Genomic DNA, 21,429 nt, shown 5'->3' with positions numbered 1-21,429 from the left:
GTTTGGAAGGTCTAACATCAATGTTATTTACATAGGGAAGAGAAGTGAATCTAGTTTAATGCAATTATGGGAGCTGAATTAAGCCAAAGCAACAAGTATTCCAAAGAACGATTCATTTTAAGACACTTCAGTGAACTTCGGGCTCCATCATAAAGACTCATGCTTTACCAATATTCAAGGGTGTGCTGGCATGAATGTAAGCCACTAAGCTCTCCCTTCAAGAGAATCTTCTGTGGGGTGACTTATCCACCTGTAGTACCTTGAGATCCACTGTGTCCTTCCTATTGAGGCCATCTTTCTCCTAACACAATCATGGCAGAAAGAATGAGCATAGTGGGAGTTCTTGAGCCAGGACATTCTTGCCAGTGCTAGACTCTAATAAGCAGCTTTTGCTGGGGAACTTCTTATCACTCTGGCCAAGACTTTCTCAGAACTGCTCTCAGTCTACAAGTTCTCCTTTCTCCCCATTCTCCTTTCACAAACTTTATACCCGCATTGTGCTAGAACACAAGTCTTGCCTTTTTCTGCTCCCTACTACTTAAGCTTCAGAGATTTTCTCTTATCATCAAGAGCTTCTTGAGAGTCCTGAACTTACACCAGTGCTATTGGAAGTTGTGGCTGGGACTGGCTTCCTTACCACCCAGAGAGCAATGAGGACACTCACCCTGAGTAGAATGTGAAGCATGGCTAATGCTTGGCACAAACTGGTTGCCAAACTGCTAAAAATTTCACCATTGCTGATATTGGGAAAGTGTACTAAGAGAGAGAAGGCCCCTTTCTGAAGTGATTATTCAGGTATTCGAGAGATATAGGGGAGAAAAATTCTTAATAGGGGAGCAGAACTCGCCAGTTATTACCAAGCATTATTGATTCCTTTCATAAGAATAATGGGACACGGTTAAACAGTTAAAGTATTAGAACCAGAGGTACTTTTTTCGTAGCTTAATAGAGTTACAGAACTCCGGATGTGTTTAAATGCTCAGCCAAGGCAACAGGACTCTTGTGATAAATTCTTATTAGGAAAACCTGGGATCTTAAAACAACATTTAAGGACTTCTGCATATATGTGTCCTCCAAGGATTCTGACTGTGCAACTCCCTACCCCCTGAAATCTCAGAGCTTACAGAGGTATACCATTCCTCCCTACTATAAGCTAAATTTTCTCCCGTAAGGAAAGATCTTGCTTAGTGTATTAGTCTGTTCTCATGCTGCTTATAAAGACATTTTGGAAACTTGGTAATTTATAAGGAAAAAGAGATTTACTGGACTCACAGTTTCATATGGCTGGGGAGGCCTCACAATCATGGCAGAAAGTAGAGGAGGAGCAAAGGCACGGCTTACATGGCGGCAGGCAAGTGTGTGTGCAGGGAAACTGCCCTTTATAAAACCACCAGATCTAATGAGATTTACTCACTATCATGAGAATAGCATGGGAAAAAACCCATTGCCATGATTCAAGTACCTTCCACTGGTCTCTCCCACGACACATGGGGGTTATGGGAGCTACAATCCAAGATGAGATATGGGTGGGGACACAGGCAAACCATAACACTTAGGATTCTTCCTCATATAGTAACAGTTGGCCCTCTTGGGAGCAGCCCCCATATAGTCTCCTCACTGCCAATCTGAGTAGCTGGGTGAAATCCTAGCATAGCCTGGCTGAGGATATGCCAAGCCTTTTAAAAAGGTAAGATACCAAACCCCAAAGAGCCTAAGAATTAGCTAGGATGTATTAGCAGGAGCCAAAAAGTACTCCTTAGGGTTGGATTCTAAGGGTTCTTGATAAAAAAGATTCAAAATGAAAGACTAGATAAGCAACAATTCAATAGTTTAGAGCCCCTTGGGATTTGGGATTCAACTCCCTAGGGAAAGACCCTAGGGTACGTGTGGCTTGTAAAATCCTGAAGAAGAGGTGGCTATTGCTGAACAAACTCCTGCCTGTGTTTCTCCTGATAGATAGCAGGGGAAGGATTAACAGGCTAAGGAAAGTGATTAGGCTGGAATGGGTACATTTTGTGAGGTCAGAATACCTAACAGAAGATTATTCTGTGGAGAGGCTTAGAGAACACACCATTCACCATGGTCAACATGAATGTATTTTTGAGAGTGTATTCTGTGATCATAATACAGCTGCATTCAGTGGTGGCTCTCCCCGCAGGTCAAGGGTGATGGTGGGAGAGTATTATAAGCTGAAGTGTGTCTCACCCCACAAAAATATGCTAAATTCCTAACCCCCAGTACCTCAAAATGTGAGCTTATTTGGAAATTGGGTGTTTATAGAGGTGATCAAGTGAAAATGAGGTCATGAGGAAGGGCCCTAATACAATATGACTGCAAACTACCAGAAGCTAGAAAGAGCCAAGGAAGGAATTCCCTGTAGGTTTCAGAGGGAGCCTGACCCTGCTCCCCAATTTGGGGTACTTTGTTATACAAGCCCCAGGAAACTAATTGAGAGAGGCATTCATAGAGCTGGGCTTAATAGCCATGGTGGTGATGGTTCCCTTAAGTAATAGAGACCATGTGGCAGGACTTATATGCCAGAAGCTAGGGGACTGGAATTTCCATCAGTAATCACCAGTATCAAAGGGGCAGTCAAGGGAGTTCAACCTTTAGGGACTCGTAGAGCTGGTTAATAAAGCATGGGATCCTTTGAGGCAAATGAGATGTGCAGCCAGTGAAGGCACTGCTTAACATCTGAAATCAGAATAAGATGAGAGGAGTAGGAGACCTCACAAAAAAAGTTACAATTACATGCCCAGTTCCTAACCTAAGCCAAATTTCAGATCTGGAATTTGTTGACTAGAAAGGTATCAGGCTTCCAGGATAATGCACATGCAACCCAACTGCAAGTACATGTCCACAGTCTTTCTCCAAAGGGATCTATGGCCATTAACTTAGGTGAGTATAAAATGGAGAAAGATGACTAGCCAGGCATTTTAAAGCTTATTGGATATTGTCACCCATAGGCCCAAGGCGTCATCATAGACCACTGAGGTAATCAATGGAGTCCAGAACATGGACTGACTTCAAATGGATCCACTGAGGTTACAAATGCAGCTGGTAGGCATTTCCTTGGTTTCCAAGTGCCTTATTGCAAATTGGCATATTTGACAGTTGGAGTAATCCCCATATGAAGTCCTGGTCTATGGGGTGAGAGCTACTATAGTGGGGAAGGCTTAGTACAAACCTCTGAAACTTACCCCCACACACTCCGTCCAAGCTAGTTTGTAAAAAAATACCTATCCTGGGCTAGGTGCTGTACTTATTGCTACTATTAAAGGCCTAAAGATATAGGGATAGTGGTTCCTAATTTACACCTTTTAATGTGCCAGTCTGGCCTCTATAGAAACTAGATAGGAACTCCAAAATTACAAGGGACTTGCACAAGATCTACCAATTTGTAGGCCTGATTGTAGCTGTTGTGCTGGATAGGGTATCATTGCAGAATAGATTAAAAATGTATTGGATATTTGCTATAATAGATTTGACAAATGCATTTTTTTTTCTCACCAGAAATGAGAGTCAGAAACAGTTCACATTCACACAGATGGGATGGCAATATTCATTTACAGTTTTGCTCCAGTGTTAACTCTCTCATTTTCTGTCCTAATATAGTCTGAGGAGGTCTGCACCATCTGGACACTGGCCAACACCATACTGATCTGTTACATCAACGAAACAGACTGACTGGGCAAAATGGGCAAAAGGTGGCTAACATGAGGGAGAGACCTCAGTAGCACAGGAAAGTTCCAGAGGGTGGAAGATAGGCCCTTCAGTAATTAGGAGACCTGCAACTTCAGTGACATCCTTGGGGATCTTGGGGGCATGTCAAGTATCCCTTAAAAATAAAAGACAAATTGCTCCATATTGCATCTCTTCCACCAAAGGGAAGCATGGCTCCTGGTAGGCCTTTGTGGATTTTGGAGGCCACACATTCCACACCTAGTTACACAGCTTGGCCCATATACTGAATGGCATAGGGGTTGCCAGCAGGAAAGGGCTCTTCAGCAACTCCAGACTGTAGTGTGAGCTGCTTTGTCACTTGGAATTACAATCCTGTAGACCTATGATGTTGCTAGTATCTGCAATGGGGAAAGATACAATTTGAGGATTATGGCAAGCTGCAGTGCAAGAATCCCAAAGCAAGCCCTTGGGATTCAGGAGCAAGGCTATACCATCAGCAGTAAAGAAATACACACTTTTTGGAAAATATTTTCTGATATATTATTTGTCCTTGGTATAGATCAGTTGGTTAAATACGAGGCACCAAGTGACCACGCATATCACACTGCTGGTTTCTTTTGGACCTACCAAGCTTACCGTCAGACAGTTCGAGCAGAAATTCACCGCGAATTGGAAATGGTACATCTGAGATCAAGCCCAAGCAGGAGCAGAAGGTACAAGTAAGTTGCATGAACAATTTGTCTCAATTCACATGACACCCATTACTGTTGCACCAATACCTTTCTTGAGCTCATATGTAAGGCCATATGGAGGACATGTTTGATCAATAGAAGAAGGACAAAAAAAGTCTAAGTTTAGTCTATGGATGGGATAGCTTGGTATCAGGGTGCAAGCCAAGTGATTGGCAGTTGCTTTCCTACCACAATCATGGGTGGCCTAGACAGACAGTGGAAAGGAAGCATCTTCTCAATGGGTGTCTTGTGATTACGCCACCAAAGTGAAATGCAGACCTGATTCAGAATTAGGTTTGAATGTAGAAACTGGTGATGTAATACACATGGAAAGTGTGTGAAATTTTTATTATTCAAATATTGAAGCTTTCTAGGGAGAGCAGGAAAGACTTCCAAGCAGGTCTGAAAATGGATTGAGAAAGCAGGGACTGCAACAAGGATTCTTGCATGTAGACCAGGTCTTACATGGTTTGAACTTCCCACCAGCACAAGGGAAGCACCATTTGGATTTGTTCTTCAGCCTGCCCAGGTGTGAGGTGAAAGGGGAAGAGGGAGTGGTGATACTTAAAGGATGTCAGCAGTAGAACATCAAAAATGGTATCAGCCTCTTTATTACAGAGTGGGAGATAAGTGGTACATTTGATTATCTACTTTGTGTGAAAAAATAAATGCCCTATGATGGTGAGGCAATGGCCAGTGGCCTTGCCAGATGTTCAAGGTTGACACAGAAGGAAAAGGATTCGAAAATTGGACAAGGAAGAAGAGGTATAAACATGTGAATAGATACACGGAAGTAGACGTGACTGGGAATTTTTTTGTACAAACATGAACACCTCCCCACCAAAACAAAAACAGAAACAAATTACAAAACAATACAAAAAGATAACCACAGAAAAGACACAGAACAACCAGGTAAACAAAACAAGCCATCTAATTGACATAGCCTTGGTCACTGGTCACACTGAAACTGCCTCAATGGATAAATGAATTGAGTCGCTATGGTAGTAGAGATGAAAGTACACATGAGCCCAACAGTATGAAATCCTACTGACCAAGGTTGATCTAGCTGCTGACCCTGAATGTCCAACAGAGACCAATACTGAGTCTCGAAAATGTCAATATTTTTTGAGGTGACTAACCAGCTACTTGGTAGCAAGTCAACTGCATTGAGCCCATTTTATCCTACAGGAAGGGCGAGCAGTTCATTCTTAAAATGATAGAAGGCTATTTTCAGCATAGGGTTGCCTTTCCTGCCTGAACAGCCTTACCATGTACCACTATTCTAATACAGAGGGACAAAAATCTCACACAGTATAGCATTTAACTGAACATCAACATAGCAAAAGAGGTACAGGAGTGGGCCCAGGGCAAAAAGATCCATTGGCCATGTCACATACTATGTAATTCAGAAGCAGTAGGTCTTGTACAGTCTTGGTGCAGACTACTGAAGACACAGCCAGAGGCAATGTTCTTCAAGGATGTGGTGTAGTTTTTAATGATGCAGCACATGTATTAGATCAGATTACCCATTATGAGCATGTCTAGATAGTGCTGTGTCACCGCTAGGAAGAACAATGGGTCTAGGATTTAAGAGATAGAAGCAGCAGTGGCCCCTATAACAACTGCTTCCAATGACCTACTTGGGGACTTCGTGTTTTCCATTCCTGCAATTCTGGACTTTTTAGAATTAGAGTTCCTGGTCCTCAAACAGGGCATATTCTTGCCAGAGGACACAAGAAGGATCTCATTAATCTACAAGCTATAGCAGCTTCCAGAACTCTTTGGACTTTTTGCATCCAGAGATCAGAAGATGAGGAGTCACCACCTTGCCAGGCATAATTAACCCTGATCAGCAAGATAAGGAGGGCTGCTTTTACACAATGAGGGCAGACACAAACACAGGCATATACCATAGAGTGACACTTCAGTGAATGATGGACCACATATATTAGAGTAGTTTCACAAGCCTATAATGGAGCTGAAAAATTCCTATTACTTAGTGACATCATAGATGTTGTAAGGCATTATGTTTCATGAGTGATGCTAGTATTAACAAATATGCTGCATTCCCAGTTGTAAAAAGCCTAGCAGATACAATTACGTATACAGTTCATAATACCTGACAATGATATTAAATGACTATTTTACTGATTTGTGTATTATACTATACTTTTAACATTATTTTAGGGTGTACTTTTTCTACTTATATTTAAAAACTTAACTGTAAAATAGCCTCAGGAAGGTCCTTCAGGAGATATTCGACAAGAAGATATTGTTATCATGAGATGACAGTTCCATGTGTGTTATTGCACCTTGAAGACGGAAAAGATGTGGAGGTGGAAGATAGTAATGTTATTGATCCTGAACATGTGTATACCTAGGCTAATGTGTGTGTTTGTGTGTTATTTTTAACAAAAATTTCAAAAGTAAAATAAAAAATTCAAAAATAGAAAAAATACTTAGAGAATAAGGATATAAGGAAATAAAATAGTTTTGTACAGCTTTATAATACGTTTGTGTTTTACACTAAGGGTTATTAAAAACAGTCAAAAAATTAAAAACAAATTTAAATGTTTATAAAGTCAAAACATTACAGTAAGTTAAGGTTAATTTATTATTGAAAAACAAAACTTTTTAAATAAATTTAGTGTAGCCTAAGTCTATAGTGTTCGTAAAGCCTACAGTAGTGTACAGTAATGTCCTAGGCCTTCACCTTCACTCACCACTCCCTCACAGAATCATCCAGAGCAATTCCCATTCCTGCAAGCTGGGTAAGTATCATATAAATGCTAAGTGCCCTATACAGGTACACTTAAAAAAATCTTTTATATCATATTGTTACTGTACTTTTTTTATGTTCACATATTTTACATATACAAAACCACTGTATTACAATTGCCTACAGCATTCAGTAGAGTAACATGCTATACAGGTTTAGCCTAGGACCAATAGGCTATACCATATAGCCCAGGTGTGTAGTAGCTTATACCTCTAGGTTTGTGTGAATACATTCTATGATATTCATATAACAAAGAAATTGCCTAATAACACATTTCTCAGAATGTTTCCCCATCATTAAGCATTGCAATGACTATATATGTAGAATCCACATGATATAAGAGGGTATTTTTTGGTACTCACTTGCCCTGTTGTAATTATAAATAAACAGATCAAGGGCTCAGTCCTCTGAGGATTTAAGGTTTATATAAGTGTACCAGAATGACCACTAAAACCTGCTAAGTTGATGGCTTAAGGTGAAGGAATTTTAGAATTGATGGTAAAGGAGAGGAAGAATGAGTACTAGTTGTGGCCCTTAGACCAACTACAGCAGAGGGTTGTAGTTTGTCTCACTGTCCTTCCTCATCTAAGTTTCCGTTCAGGAGCTGAGAACCATTTATTGGAGAAGGTCCTTGCCCAATAGAAATAGAAAATTAGATCTTCCCAGGGCAAAGGGTAAACTCTATGACCATGGAGTTGTGTCTTTTAGATTTCCCTTTAAGATAAGTTGCTGTGAAAGCATAGTTGATTGATAGTCTATAGCAGCCATGGCTTCAAATCCACCCTGGCACTTATCCCAAACTGTGCTTTTTCTGGGCTTCTCTAAGATGATGACTGGGCATAGCAGTGGTGTTATATCTAGACTTTACTTGTATGACCCTTTAATGGGCAACTTTTGCTTGGGAACTCTCCATTGATCTGGAAGTCTCAGCACTGCATTGCAATTTGAACCTTTTTGCATTTAATCTTCTTTCCTTTCCCTTCTTCACTCATAGACTTCAAACCCACAGTATGGTGTGATCAGAAGAGATCAGTAAAGAAAACTACTAAGAAAACTGGCTGATAACTCAAACCCATATTATTTGTGAAACTGAGCTAGAGTTGAGTGATGCTAACTCATATCTCCATCAATGTTTTAGTTGGTTTATAGTTGATGTCCTGGGATTTTCTGGAGCTGTAATCAAACACCGGAAACAGTACTTGGATTTTGAATGGATGTGTTGGGGTAGAAAGTACCTCAGGAGACATTCTTAGAGGGAATTAATCTGAAGAAAACTCTGATTGCAAAATGGAGGTCATGGAAAAGTACTAACAATCTTTTGTTGAGTTTACATTGCATCGGAAAATGTCCCATGTGAAAATTTTAAAATATTTTGCACAACTATGAAATGATGAGAACTTCAATGCTGAATTTACTGCTGTGCCCAACTTTTCCTATTGCCTACACCTAAATATTGAATTCAAAATATAAAAATCCTAAACCACAAAATATATGTAAAGAGTTCCCTTTATAGTACTGATTTCTCCAAGATTATTGCTACTTTTTAAAATATCAACACTTTTGTTTAAAATTAATTAATTTTCTTGTTGCTCTATTCATGGGCTTAGCCTGGCTGTTGGACAACCCAGAATTGCTGTGTCCTGGTGAAGACTGAAACCACATCAGTAAGGTACAGTGAGAGTTTAGTATTGATACTTTCATATATAACCTACTTTGTTTTATATTCATTTCTACTTAAAACAAAAACAAAAGCAAAAAAAAAAAAAAACAAAAACGGAGAAATCAGGCTTTCTCACACCACATCCCAAAGTTGTCTAGTAAATCACTGCATGCAAGTAAAGCATCGTATGCAGGTAATACACAGTATATGCAGATCTTTCTTTAACCTTCAAGTTTTGTATCTTTCTGATATTGATCCTGGGAGACAGTTAAAAGAATTTGTCTCATGATCCTCTCATGCACAAGGGGAGCAGAGCAGACTGGTGTTTAGATCAATAAAGATGTCCTGGGTGTCCTTACCTGTAACAAGTTTTGAACTTATAAGCAGGTGAAGTATAGCAATGTTTCTCATAGAGAGACGCAGATTTGTTAAGGAAGGCATCTCTCCCTGGCCTCCCATGTTGTATTTGACTACAACGTGTAATTAATCAAAATATTTGTAGGAAGTTTTATGGAATATGGTAAGTGGTGAGTTAGGGGTTAGGGAAATGGGAGAGGGTAAAAAAAAGGTACAGTACATTTTCTTTTGAATATAATTTATTATTGAATTTAAAATTCTATATGAAAAGCCCCTATATGCAACTGCTCAACAAATATAAAGCTCTTGCAAATTTGGTGTTCAGAAGGCACTCAATAAATATTGATTATTTCTTAACAAAAATAATAAAAACAACATTATAACTAATGCTGCGTGTTCTAAAACTGTTTCTTTAAAATAACCCATAAACAAACTTCTAGGAGAAAAGTGAAATGCCAGAATAAATGCCCGATTGCCTATATTTAATTATAAAGCTAGAAAAAAATTGCTAAAAGATAGATTGGAAGATCATACCAGGCTTTTCATGTAAATGAATCATCCTGAAATCAAAGCATGGAAGTGTTCAATATCACTGGTATGGGACTATTAAAAGTAACTAGTAATGTTTCAGGATTGTTTAGACTTTTAACCAATCTTAATCCAACAAAGGTTGTAGGCAATCTAAGTTAAAAATCACACTCATCCCTGGAATTACGTTAGGACCAAAGCCGTGTTTCCGATCAGCATTTAATGGTTCTCCTGACAATGTATTTGGTTAGAAGAATAAAAATATATTAGCATAAAGCAGAACAGGAAAGAAAAAAAAATCCTCTGGAAATAGAATAAATCAGATTTGAGGTTGTCACCACAAATATTCAAGAGAAATTTCTCCTTAATTCTATTTTATATATAAAAAAATAAGACATCATACAGCATTTATGTTCCTGTCTCCCGTGCCAAATTTTTCAAAAGCGTACTTTGGATATTTATGGTTTGATGAAGTCTAAAAGAAATTGTTTTAATCTTTTTCCTTTTGGTATTAGCAACTATGTGCAATTTCAGAGATACTTAATTCGTATGTTTCTAATCCATTTGCAATTAAAATTATTTTAAAAAATAACTTTTGAAGCTTTTAGAATTTTTTCCCATGAAGAAAATGAGGTCATGCTTTGCCAAGAAGGTATGAACTTGAATATTCAAAAGTTTAAGTTAGGTTTAAAGTTTCAACAACAAGAACATTCACTGGGCTCTCAACTCAGTATATAAATAAGTTCTCAGGTTTTCTGTTTCTCACCTGCTAAACTTCCCAGGGTTATGATGTGAGTCTTAATCAATTGATTCAAGCCTCTCTAAAGGTACATAATATTGGATTTTGTGAAAGGGGGAAGCTATGTTTTAAATAAATCTGTCTGTAATCTTTGCGATATAGGAGAGGGCACGGTTGCACTTCTGAAGAACAGAGCTGGGCACAAAAATGTAGCCTCTTGAAACCCATTGGCACCACTTATACTCTCTCCTCAGTTCTAACAGATATTAAGATCTAAGTTCAGATGCATTCCCAAGCCATGTGCACCTCCACCAGTGTGTCCTAGGAAGCCAACTCTCTCCCAGACAGTGGAGATTCCACAGAAAGTTATCAAAAGCTAGATTCAGATACACTTTGCGCAACAAAGTGCTTGTGCTTGATTCTATTGAAGCCAGTATTAAATTGGTCTTAGACTATTTGAATAAAAATGAAGCTCATGTTTATCTCCAGAAAGGTTCTGACTCTTTTTTTTTTTTAATCAGAGAAACTATTAGCACATTTCTGGAGAATGATCACATAGGCTTCTGACATTGAGGTGGACCTGCACCTGGGTCCAGAGCTGAGCTACACTAGGAGAGTCCTCAGGCATCTGCACCTCGCCCTTCTGCACGGCCCATATTTCCCTGATTTTTCCAGGGTAGCAGAAGGTACAACAATGGTCTGTTGCCCTGGAAACACTGCACCGTGGCCAGCCACAGGACTTTCTTGGCTTGCGCTGGGGAGTTGGACAAGCCCTACTTGACTGCTGTCATTATTAAATACAGGAGGAGAAAATAGTAACCATTAAGTGCTTTACAAAATGCCCTACTGTTTATTCCCATGTCTGTCCTCCTAGTTGCCTTTAAGGCCCAGGGTTGGGACAAAGTCTATCTTTATTTTATGCATTACTGACAGACTAAAGAGAGGGCAAGGAGTGTGCTGGAAAGGACACTGGATTAAAAGTCATAAGATTTGGTTTTAGCCACAAACCAGTTGTGTAACCTTTAGCAAGTTACATAAATTAAGCAGTTCTCAGTGTTTTCATGTGAAAAAAAAAAATGACCTGGTGATCCTTTGGTTTCCTTATGTCTGTATAAAAGTATACAGTTCTGTGTTTCTAAATGGTGGAAGTGGGGTCAGATGGAGTGACAGAACGTCCCTTACTAACACATGTATCTTTTTCAGGGAAAGGTTAGGCTGTGTTCATTTCATGCTAAAATTAAAATTTCATCCAATTTCCTGGCGTTTTAATTTCATGAAGGGCAGAATTGGTGCTCCCATGTATATAGATAGATGAGTTGTGGTAGGTCAGTCTGGAAAAATACTCTGCTTCCATCTGTCAGTGGCCATAAGAGATGGGGAAACAGAGGCCAGTCAGTTCATCTCGTGTCAGACTTGAAAGACTGCTTGTGCATTTATGCTTAAAAGAGCTGACTCAGGAGTGCTGTGACAGCCTTTAACTTAGAATTCTCTTATTTTTCTGGATTTCTGTCTCCTTCTTAATGGTGTTTTAATGCAGTTTTTGTGTTCAATTATAATAGTGTTGCTAAATACAGTAGGTCTGATTCCACAGAAGAAGAATAGTTTTTTCAAAATCAGCATTTTCCTGCTGATTTGCCAGCTGTTTCAATAAATACTCATCTCCCAACTTCAAACGAGTATATTGCACTCTTACTAAATATAAATGCCATCCACAGCTACTGTATTCTGGCTTTTGAGTTCTCCACAAAATCTGCACTATGAGGGACCCCTTTCTCAACTATGTGCAGGTGATTTTGCTGACTCAGGTGTCCTGAAGAGTAGTCGGTGTTTGTTTTTCTAGTCATTGCTTCCCAATGTAAATGTCTAAGTATAGGCAGGTGAATTAGAACCTTCTCCTATGGTTTTGTCATCTCTACTAGTTCTATCTCTGAACCACAAAAAATGATTAGTCAGGGCAGCCTAAAATTATAATAATAATATCGTATCTATTTTATAACTGTTTTTTAAAATGACTTTGACCTGCCTAATGAGATAGGATAAAATATGAAATAGGCTGCAAGCATAATTGTTTTTCTTTTGACATAATAGAAAAGTAAGATATATGATTTCAGTATAAGGAGCAGGCATTGTTAAAATAAACTAAACTGATAGCATGTATTATATGCAATATAAACTTTGTACTGTTGTACACTAATATAGTAATAACCCTGGCTAAGGACCAGCAGGAACATAAGACTATATTTTCAGCCACACATTGTTTTTCTCACAGTCTTCATTGAATTGTATGTGTGCATTTTTCTTATTTTTAATCAGCATTACAAGAAATACAAGTAATTAAGCCTTTCAATATCTCCTAACAATAGTAAAAAGGCGGCTATAGTAATTGCAGTAAGCATATTTGTTGGTGTTTGTATTTAGAAAAATACTAGTTGGTCTTTTATTTGACAGAAACTGAAGCTGGAGAATTGTTACAGAAACAAATGCAATTCAGAAACAAAGTTGCTTCACTTAAATTTTTTTTGTTGCAATTCTACACTTTTGAGTAAACATTTCTATCCAAAAGACCAGTCAGGTTAATTAAAGGAGAGTAGGAATTGCTGGGTTCTTGGGTACTAGCCCCCACTGTTTGAGCCTCGGATTGATAACAACTCTGTGGTAACTATGTGTCCACCACCACCAGGCTGACAATTTTCCAATCAAACTGTTTTTACCATATCCTCAGACAATGAGGAAAATGTGAGGCCCTAAGGTACTGAGCCAATGGTACTGCACTAGCAGACACGTGGGTGGCCAAGAGCAAACGGCCAGAAAACACTCTTACTTGGTAACATGTTGTTTTCACAAAATGACATTAGTAGCCCACCCTGAATTCTTGATCCACAGACTATCTACACATAAAAACCAAGTTGAGAGGGCAAGTAGCCTGAATGCAAACAACCAGGTATTGACTAGATTTGGCCACTTTTGGTCATTAGTTTTTGTCAAAATAACTGACCATTTAAATGAATTCAATCATTTTCAAAATCAGTTTGTGGATGCAGACAGAGCCACAGTCTAACATAGTTGACATTCTTTTCCTTGCAGCTGGAATTAGAAATTAGACACTTTTTTAGACTCTCATCCATTCATAGCCCATTTTCTTTGCATACTTTATGGTTTGAGATTTCTGAAATAAATTTTATATGCAAAGTTGGATTTAAAATGTTTTAAATCAATGTAAATGGAATTGTTTACAGTATTTTCTACAACTTTTATCAGATGATCATCATACTTACATTAAAGCATACACATTTAGAAACATTCTTCGGTTTAATATGAGGTTTATAGATAAAACTAGTTTAGTATAATTGTTACACCTTATCTGGAAATTTTGGTGTTATGATTTGCAATTTAAAGAAGAGTTATCTTTCTGATTGTTTAAAAAAATCCTCATTAGAAATTTGGAAATGACTCTACTTTTTAACACTTTTGGATTTATTTATTTTTTATTTTTATTTACTCCTTCCACTGGAATGTAAGCTCTTTGAGGTGGGGGCTTTGTCTATGTTTTTGATAGTTATACACTGACTGCTTAGAGTAGTGCTTGTCCTGCAGCATGCTTCCCTCAAATACATATTATATTCAGACATTTCTAAAATTGTATTATGTGCATAATGGGTGCCAAATGCCATGGCAGATTCTAGGGTCGACCACCAAGAAAAATATAGGCTTTCTGTACAAAAGGTTCTGACAATCAATAAAAAGAGAGATAAGTGAAAAGATTACTACAATATATTATACTTTGTTAAGTGTAAATATGGAAAGGCGTACATGGAAACACAAAGAAGTCTTCCAAAAACAAAAATAGGAGAATTATGGAAAATGACCCATAGTAAGTGATGTCTTGGGTAAGATTTAAGACGAAGAAGAATTGAACAAATGAAGGGGCAACAGAACAATGGCTGGAGGAGTATCCAGGCAACTAACTCTTGAAAGGCCATGTAAACTCAGTTTTTGCAAATGGACTTTAATTTAAAGGTAACAAATTCAGTAAAAATTGGTTTATAGGAATATGTCATAGAAGAGGTGTGTTTTAGAAAGATTTTTGATTGTCGTGTGGACAATGGGTGGGAAAAACACTGAAAGAATCCAGTAGGAAATAAAGCAAATTTAAAATAAGCCAATGACTTTGCAGCTGAAGAAACTTAAATGGATTTGAGAAATATTTAAGAAGCAAGATGAAAAGCATTAAGAGTCTTATGGGTTTAGGGGATGGGGAAGAAAGAGCAAGTAGAGCTAAGGGTAATTCCCAGTATATGGCTTAGAAATTTGGATGGATCATGGTGTCATGAAATAAGATAAAAAATACAGGACAAGTTGTTTATGGGGGTTGGTGTTTGGGAAGACTCATAAAATTAATTAGGAACATATATAACTTGAGATTCTAGGGTCACTCTAAAGTGGAAGTGCCCAGTAGAAAATGAAATACATGTATATGGTGCTAAGGAGAGTGATGCAGGATGAGAGAAGGCGCTTGGAAGTCATTAACACAGAGATGGAAGGAAGGTCATCAGGGAGAAGGAGAACATGAGAAAAGGGCTGAGGATGGAATCCTGAAGAGCACCAAAACATGAAGAACAACTGTGAAAAAGAAGAAAACCAAATGAGTATGATAAAATGTGTAACACTAGAGCCCAGTTAGAGAAACAGCGAGAGAAGTACATTTTAAGGGGAATAAAGACAATGTCCAAAAGGGCATTAAAATTAGATAAGATGAAGACAGGAAAAATATTGAAAATAAAGATTCTTTCACATTTTGCAATTAGGTGGTGATTGGCCAACCACACTGAAATAGAATAGTGCAGTCAGTAGATTGGAAAATAAAGATAAGTTAGTAAGTGAAAGACAGATTCCTTTTTATGGATAGAGTAGCACGTGAAAGAAACTGAGAAGTTTAAAAGGCATAAAAGATTTACAGAATAGCATTTTAGTTTTCTCCATGATTATTTGTTTCAATATTGAATAGACTTAAAAGAGTATAATTAAAAGAATATTGTCTGTGATTTGGTGGAAGGTGATGGAATCCAGGCCACAAGAGATATTATCAGCACTGAATGGAAGAGAGACAACATTTCTGTGAGATGTTAGGGAAAGAGTGAAGTGCATGTGGTTGAAGGTTAAGTTGTTGGTGGTGGTGTGGCTCATGGTTTTCATTTTATCTTTGATGTCAGGCTGATGACAGGGGAAAAAGCTTTAGTAAGCTAGTAATTTTTTGAAATAAATTTTATATAGAACACGATAGTGTCATTCTGGGGTGCATTTTTCAATATAACAGCATAGGTTTAATCCTACACAAATTAGATATCCTCAAATTTTATGTGTAGTGATTGCTTGTTAATGTCTACAGTCAAGCTCAGTCTTCTCCAGACATATTATCTCGATTACAGTTTATTCCCACTGGCCACCTACCTGTACGGTACCCCTGGGCAGGAGATGAATGTTAAGATAGTAAGAGTAGGGGAAAAGACAGTGGAATAGGTAGTCAACTGACTCTGGCTTTGAAACTTGCTTTTCTATTGCTTTGTGGGTGAATATGCCACCACCAGTCTGAGCCTGAAATTCCTCATTCCGTGAAACTAGAACCTGCTGTATTCACAGAATAATTAGGATGATGAAGAGGGGCCACACACTTAAGATTCCTATACAACATAAGATATTCTTTTAAAGAGTAGTGTATTTCACAGTAGAACCATCTAGATCAACCGTGGCTGATGGTTCAACTATGACTTATTCAACTGATCTTTTAGAATCCATTAGAGACAAATCAATATTTATTCTTGCTGGATAATCCTACATTGTGAAAACAACTGTTAACTAAGGTTTATTTTTATTAAAATAAACATTTTTACCAAGGTGCTCTAAAATTTGTAGCAGAACAAATTCAGAAATGATAGCCAATTGTCTAAAAACCTTTCATTTTATCATCTTTAATTTACCATTAAATTAAAGTTGCAGTGCAGTCTTTACACCTAGTATAGTAATGATTAAAGTTATGGTCAGAGTTAATTAATTGATGAGTCAGCTGTGGCCAAGCACTGTACTAAACACAATGATACTTATAGTAATCTATGAGACTGGACATTCACACTTTTTAAAAATGAGAAGTCTGATCTTTAGAGAGATTAGGTAACTTTTATTCCAAAGTCATAGCTAAGTGGATTTGAGCTCAGATCTTTTTGATCCGGATATTCATTCTCTCAATCATGGCACTCTCTCTCCCAAAAGCATACTGTACTGGGATCAATCTATATTTATAGGTGTGTGTGTGTGTGTGTCATGTGTGTGTGTGTGTGTGTGTGTACATATATATATATATGACATAAGTAGCATGAGGGAAGCAAGGCTGGGAAGCAAAAAAGGCTAAATGCAGAATGGCCATTATTAAAAAGTCAAAAAAAGCAATAGATATTGGCATGGATGTGGTGAAAAGGGAATGCTTATACACTGCTGGTGGGAATGTAAATTAGTAAAACCTCTATGGAAAATAGTATGGAGATTTCTCAAGGAACTAAAAGTAGATGTACCATTTTATCTAGCATTCCCACTACTGTGTATCTACCCACAGGAAAATAAGTCTATATCAAAAAGACATCTGCATGCATATGCTTATCACAGCACAATTCACAAATGTAAAGATATGGAATAAACTTAAGTGCATATCAATCGATGAGTGGATAAAAAATGTGGTATATACAAACCATGAAATATTACTTAGCCATTAAAAAAGAATGGAATAATGTCTGTTGCAGTAAGTTGGATGGAGCTGGAGACCATTAGTCTAAGTGAAGTAACTTAGGAATGGAAAACCAAATACTGTATGTTCTCACTTTTAAGTGGAACCTGAGCTATGTCTACACAAAGGGCTATAGAGTGGTATAATGGACACTGGAGTCTCCAAAGCATGGAGGGAGGAAGGGAGCTGAGAGATGAAAAACTATCTATTGGATGCAATGTACGCTACTCAGGTAATGGGTGCACTAAAATCTCACCACTATACAATTCATGCATGGAACAAAAATCTAGTTATACCCCAAAAGGTATTGAAATAAAAATATATGAAATAAATCTAAAAAAGAAAAAAACTATGGGAACTAGGAAAAAAATACACAGTTATAGGGTATCCAGCAACTACTACTATCTGATTGGAGATACTAAATATTCACTCATGAGTTGGACTTAAACATATTTACAAGTTAATTATAACCATAATGATATGTGGGATATCGTCAAATCTATTAATGTCAGTTCAGGCCCATATCCCTGATCTTTAGGACCAGATAGCTAAGTACTTCCTGAACACCTGTATATTACCAGATGTATGACCTTCAAGAACAACGTGCCAAAAATCTAAACTCCTATGTGCCCAACCACCTTCCTCCTCACACCAAATTATTCTCCTATATAGTCTGTTTGCAAGAAATGTAGTATTTAGGTTAGACACCAGGTATTTGCTGACAATATCTGTTTCCTTCATTACCTTCTAATCAGTCATAAATTCCAATAGTCTAACTTCTTAAAATCTATTTTTTCCAGCTTTAATAACACTGCTTTCATTTAGACTTTCATTTTCTTTTACCTAAGCTATTGAAATTTCAATTTATTCGCTAAATACTTATTGAAATTTACCAGGTGCCAGGAACTGCTCTTGATGCTGAGGATACAGATGAAAGTCTTGTCTTCCTCAAGCTTACATTCTAGTGGGAAGAAATGGAAAGTAAAAATAAATATGATAGATAAGTGAATTACATACATATTAAAATATGATAAATGCTGCTTGATCTCATCATGCTGATCTATCACCTGCCACATCACTGGATTTAACTTCCCAAAATATATCTCACTATATTAGGTCCCTACTGTTTCCAAGCTCAGATTTCTTAGCATAGCACTTAATGTGCCAAAAGATAAAGCTTGTTATTTGAGCAGAGTCAACTCATGTCACCTTAGGTTTCGTTTTTATAAAACTATTTTCATTTTGAAAGTTCATCATGATGTTTTATACCTCTTGCATGTGCTGCTTCTTCTCCAGTTTAGATTGCAAGCTTTCTTCTATCCCTTTTTCTGGGTGGACACTTAACGAGATTTAGACTTAGTTCATGTTAATTGCTCTCTGAAGACTTCCTGGAACTCACATACAAGGGAGACATGAGATTACAGTATCTCCAGTGTATTCCAATGGCATCCCATGCCTACTTCTGCCATCCCACCTACAATATTATATTGAATATTTTGATACAAGATGCCTGTATCAGTCCTTCAGCTCCTGGACTTCATGGACCATATTTGCATTGCCAGTATCTAACAAAGTACTTGCTGTAAGCTGGGTATGAGATTAATATTTGCTAAATGAACAAATTAACTATACCATATTGAGGAACTAAAAATTGTCATAACCAGGACCCTGTGTTTTAATCATTGAAAAAAAATCTTATCTCAATAAATGCAGAAAAAGCTTTTTTATAAAATTCAACATGACTTCATGTTAAAAACTCTTAATAAACTAGATATTGAAGGAACATACCTCAAAATAATAAGAGCCATCTGTGAAAAACCCATATCCAACATCATACTGAATGGGCAAAAGCTGGAAACAATCCCCTTGAAAACCAGCACAAGACAAGGATGCCCTCTCTTACCACTTCTATTCAACATATTATTGGAGGTCCTAGCCAGAGGAATCAGGCAAGAGAAAGAAATAAAGGCATCCAAACAGGAAGAGAGGAAGCCAAACTATCCCTGTTTGCAGGTGACATGATTTTCTATCTAGAAAGCACCATAGTCTCAGCTCAAAAGCTCCTTCAGCTGATAAACAACTTCAGCAAAGTTTCAGAATACAAAATCAATACACAAAAATCACTGGATTCCTATACACCAACAACAACCAAATGGAGAGCCATATCAGAGAGCCAATCCCATTCACAATTGCCACACACAAAAATAAAGTACCTAGGAACACAACTGACCAGGGAGGTGAAAGATCTATCCAATGAAAATTACAAAACACTGCTCAAAGAAATCAACGACACAAACAAATGGGAAAATATCCCATGTTCATGGATAGGAAGAATCAATAACATTAAAATGGCTATACTGCTCAATGCTATTCCTATCAAACTACCAATGACATTCTTCACAGAACTAGAAAAAATATTTTAAAATTTATGTGGAACCAAAAAAGAGCCTAAATATCCAAGGCAATTCTAAGCAAAAAGAACAAAGCTGAAGAAATCACATTACCTGATTTCAAACTATACTACAAGGCTACAGTGGCCAAAACAGTGGTACTGGTACAAATACAGTCACTTCAACCAATGGAACAGAATAGAGAGCCCAGGAATAAGGCTGCACATCTATGACCATCTGCTCTTTGACAAAGCTGACAAAAACAAGCAATGGGGAAAAGACTCCCTATTCAATAAATGCAGAAAATTGAAGCTGGACCCCTTTGTTACCCCATATACAAAAATCAACTCCAGATGGATTAAAGACTTAAATTTAAAACCCAAAAGTAAAAAACTCTGGAAGACAGCCTAGGCAATACAATCCTGGACATAAGAACAAGCAAAGACTTCATGACAAAGACACTAAAAGCAATTGCAACAAAAGCAAAAATTGACAAATGGGATCTAATTAAACTTAAAGAGTTTCTGCATAGCAAAATAAACTATCAATAGAGTAAACAACCTACATAATGGGAAAAATATTTGCAAACTATGCATCTGACAGAGGTCTAATATCCAGCATCTATAAGGAACTTTAAAATTTTTACAAGAAAAAAACAACCACATTAAAAAGTAGGCAAAGGACATGACAGACACGTCTCAAAAGATGACATACATGCAGCCAACAAACATGAAAAAAAGCTCAACGTCACTGATCATCATAGAAATTCAAATCAAAACCACAATGAGATGCCATCTCATACCAGTCAGAATGGCTACTATTAAAAAGTCAAAAAACAACAGATGCTGGTAAAGTTGCAAAGAAAAGAATACTTTTATACACTGTTAGGTGTGGTGTAAAATAGTTCAACCACTGTGGAAAGCAGTATGGTGATTCCTCAAAAAGCCAAAAGCAGAACTACCATTCAACCCAGTAATCCCATTGCTGGGTATACATGCGAAGGAATATAAAACATTCTACCATAAAGACACATGCACATGAATGTTCACTGCAGCACAGTTCACAATAGCAAAAACATGGAATCAACCTAAATTTCTATCAATTACAGATGGGATTAAGTAAATGTGGTACATATACACCATGGAATATTATGCAGCCACAAAAAGAACGAGATTGTGTCTTTTGCGGAACATGGATGGATCTGGAGGCTATCATCATCAGCAAACTAATGCACAAACAGAAATCCAAATACCAGATGTTCTTACTTATAAGTGGGAGCTAAATAATAAGAACTTATGATACAAAGAAGGGAACAACAGACACTAGGGTCTACTTGAGGCGGGAGGGTGGAAAGAGGGAGAAGACAAGAAAGATAACTATTGGGTAGTGAGCTTAATACCTGGGTGATGTAATAATATGTACAACAAACTCCCATGACACGTGTTTATCTAACAAACCTTCACATGTACCCCCAAAACTAAAATAAAAATTTTTTAATAGGAAGAAAATAATCTTTCTAAAAATCGCTTACTTTGCCTCACAGAATATAATCATCATAGCTTACATTCACAGCCACATTTTATATGTCAGGCACTGTCCTGTGCACTTCATATGTATTATTCCATTTAATTCTCACAAGAACCTTTGGAAGTAGGTGCTGCCATTATTATTTTTCATAGATGAGGAAACAGACACAGAAGTTAAGCAGTCTCTTGAAGTCTGACTTCCAGACCCAGCCTCTGGAGCCCTACATGTACTATCTTCCCCTACATAATTATCTATTACATTT

General features: G+C 37.5%; 1 protein-coding gene across 33 annotated transcripts in view; it reads left to right on the top strand.

The window, feature by feature from the left end:
- The window catches only part of LOC129143943 (uncharacterized), a 689,383-nt gene that overhangs the window by 597,714 nt on the left and 70,240 nt on the right, over nucleotides 1–21,429 (top strand). For 27 of the 33 annotated variants that reach the window (XR_010156874.1, XR_010156873.1, XR_010156872.1 and 24 more), the window contains 2 exons: nucleotides 4,244–4,403; nucleotides 8,802–8,863. Coding sequence is in view for 10 of the 33 variants with exons in the window: in XM_063810334.1 (XP_063666404.1) it covers nucleotides 4,244–4,403; nucleotides 8,802–8,841 (200 nt within the window). In the remaining 23 variants the exon portion in view is untranslated. Of the gene's footprint in view, nucleotides 1–11; nucleotides 3,061–3,615; nucleotides 3,708–4,243; nucleotides 4,404–8,801; nucleotides 8,864–21,429 lie in introns of those variants that run through there. The other 6 variants (XR_010156864.1, XR_010156884.1, XM_063810325.1 and 3 more) reach the window with 3 other exon arrangements.

This window comes from Pan troglodytes, chromosome 4 (assembly GCF_028858775.2).
Source record: "Pan troglodytes isolate AG18354 chromosome 4, NHGRI_mPanTro3-v2.0_pri, whole genome shotgun sequence".
In the NCBI taxonomy this organism is placed as follows: domain Eukaryota; kingdom Metazoa; phylum Chordata; class Mammalia; order Primates; family Hominidae; genus Pan; species Pan troglodytes.
Note: the sequence above shows the minus strand (reverse complement) of the source record. Positions and strands in the feature narration are given on the sequence as shown.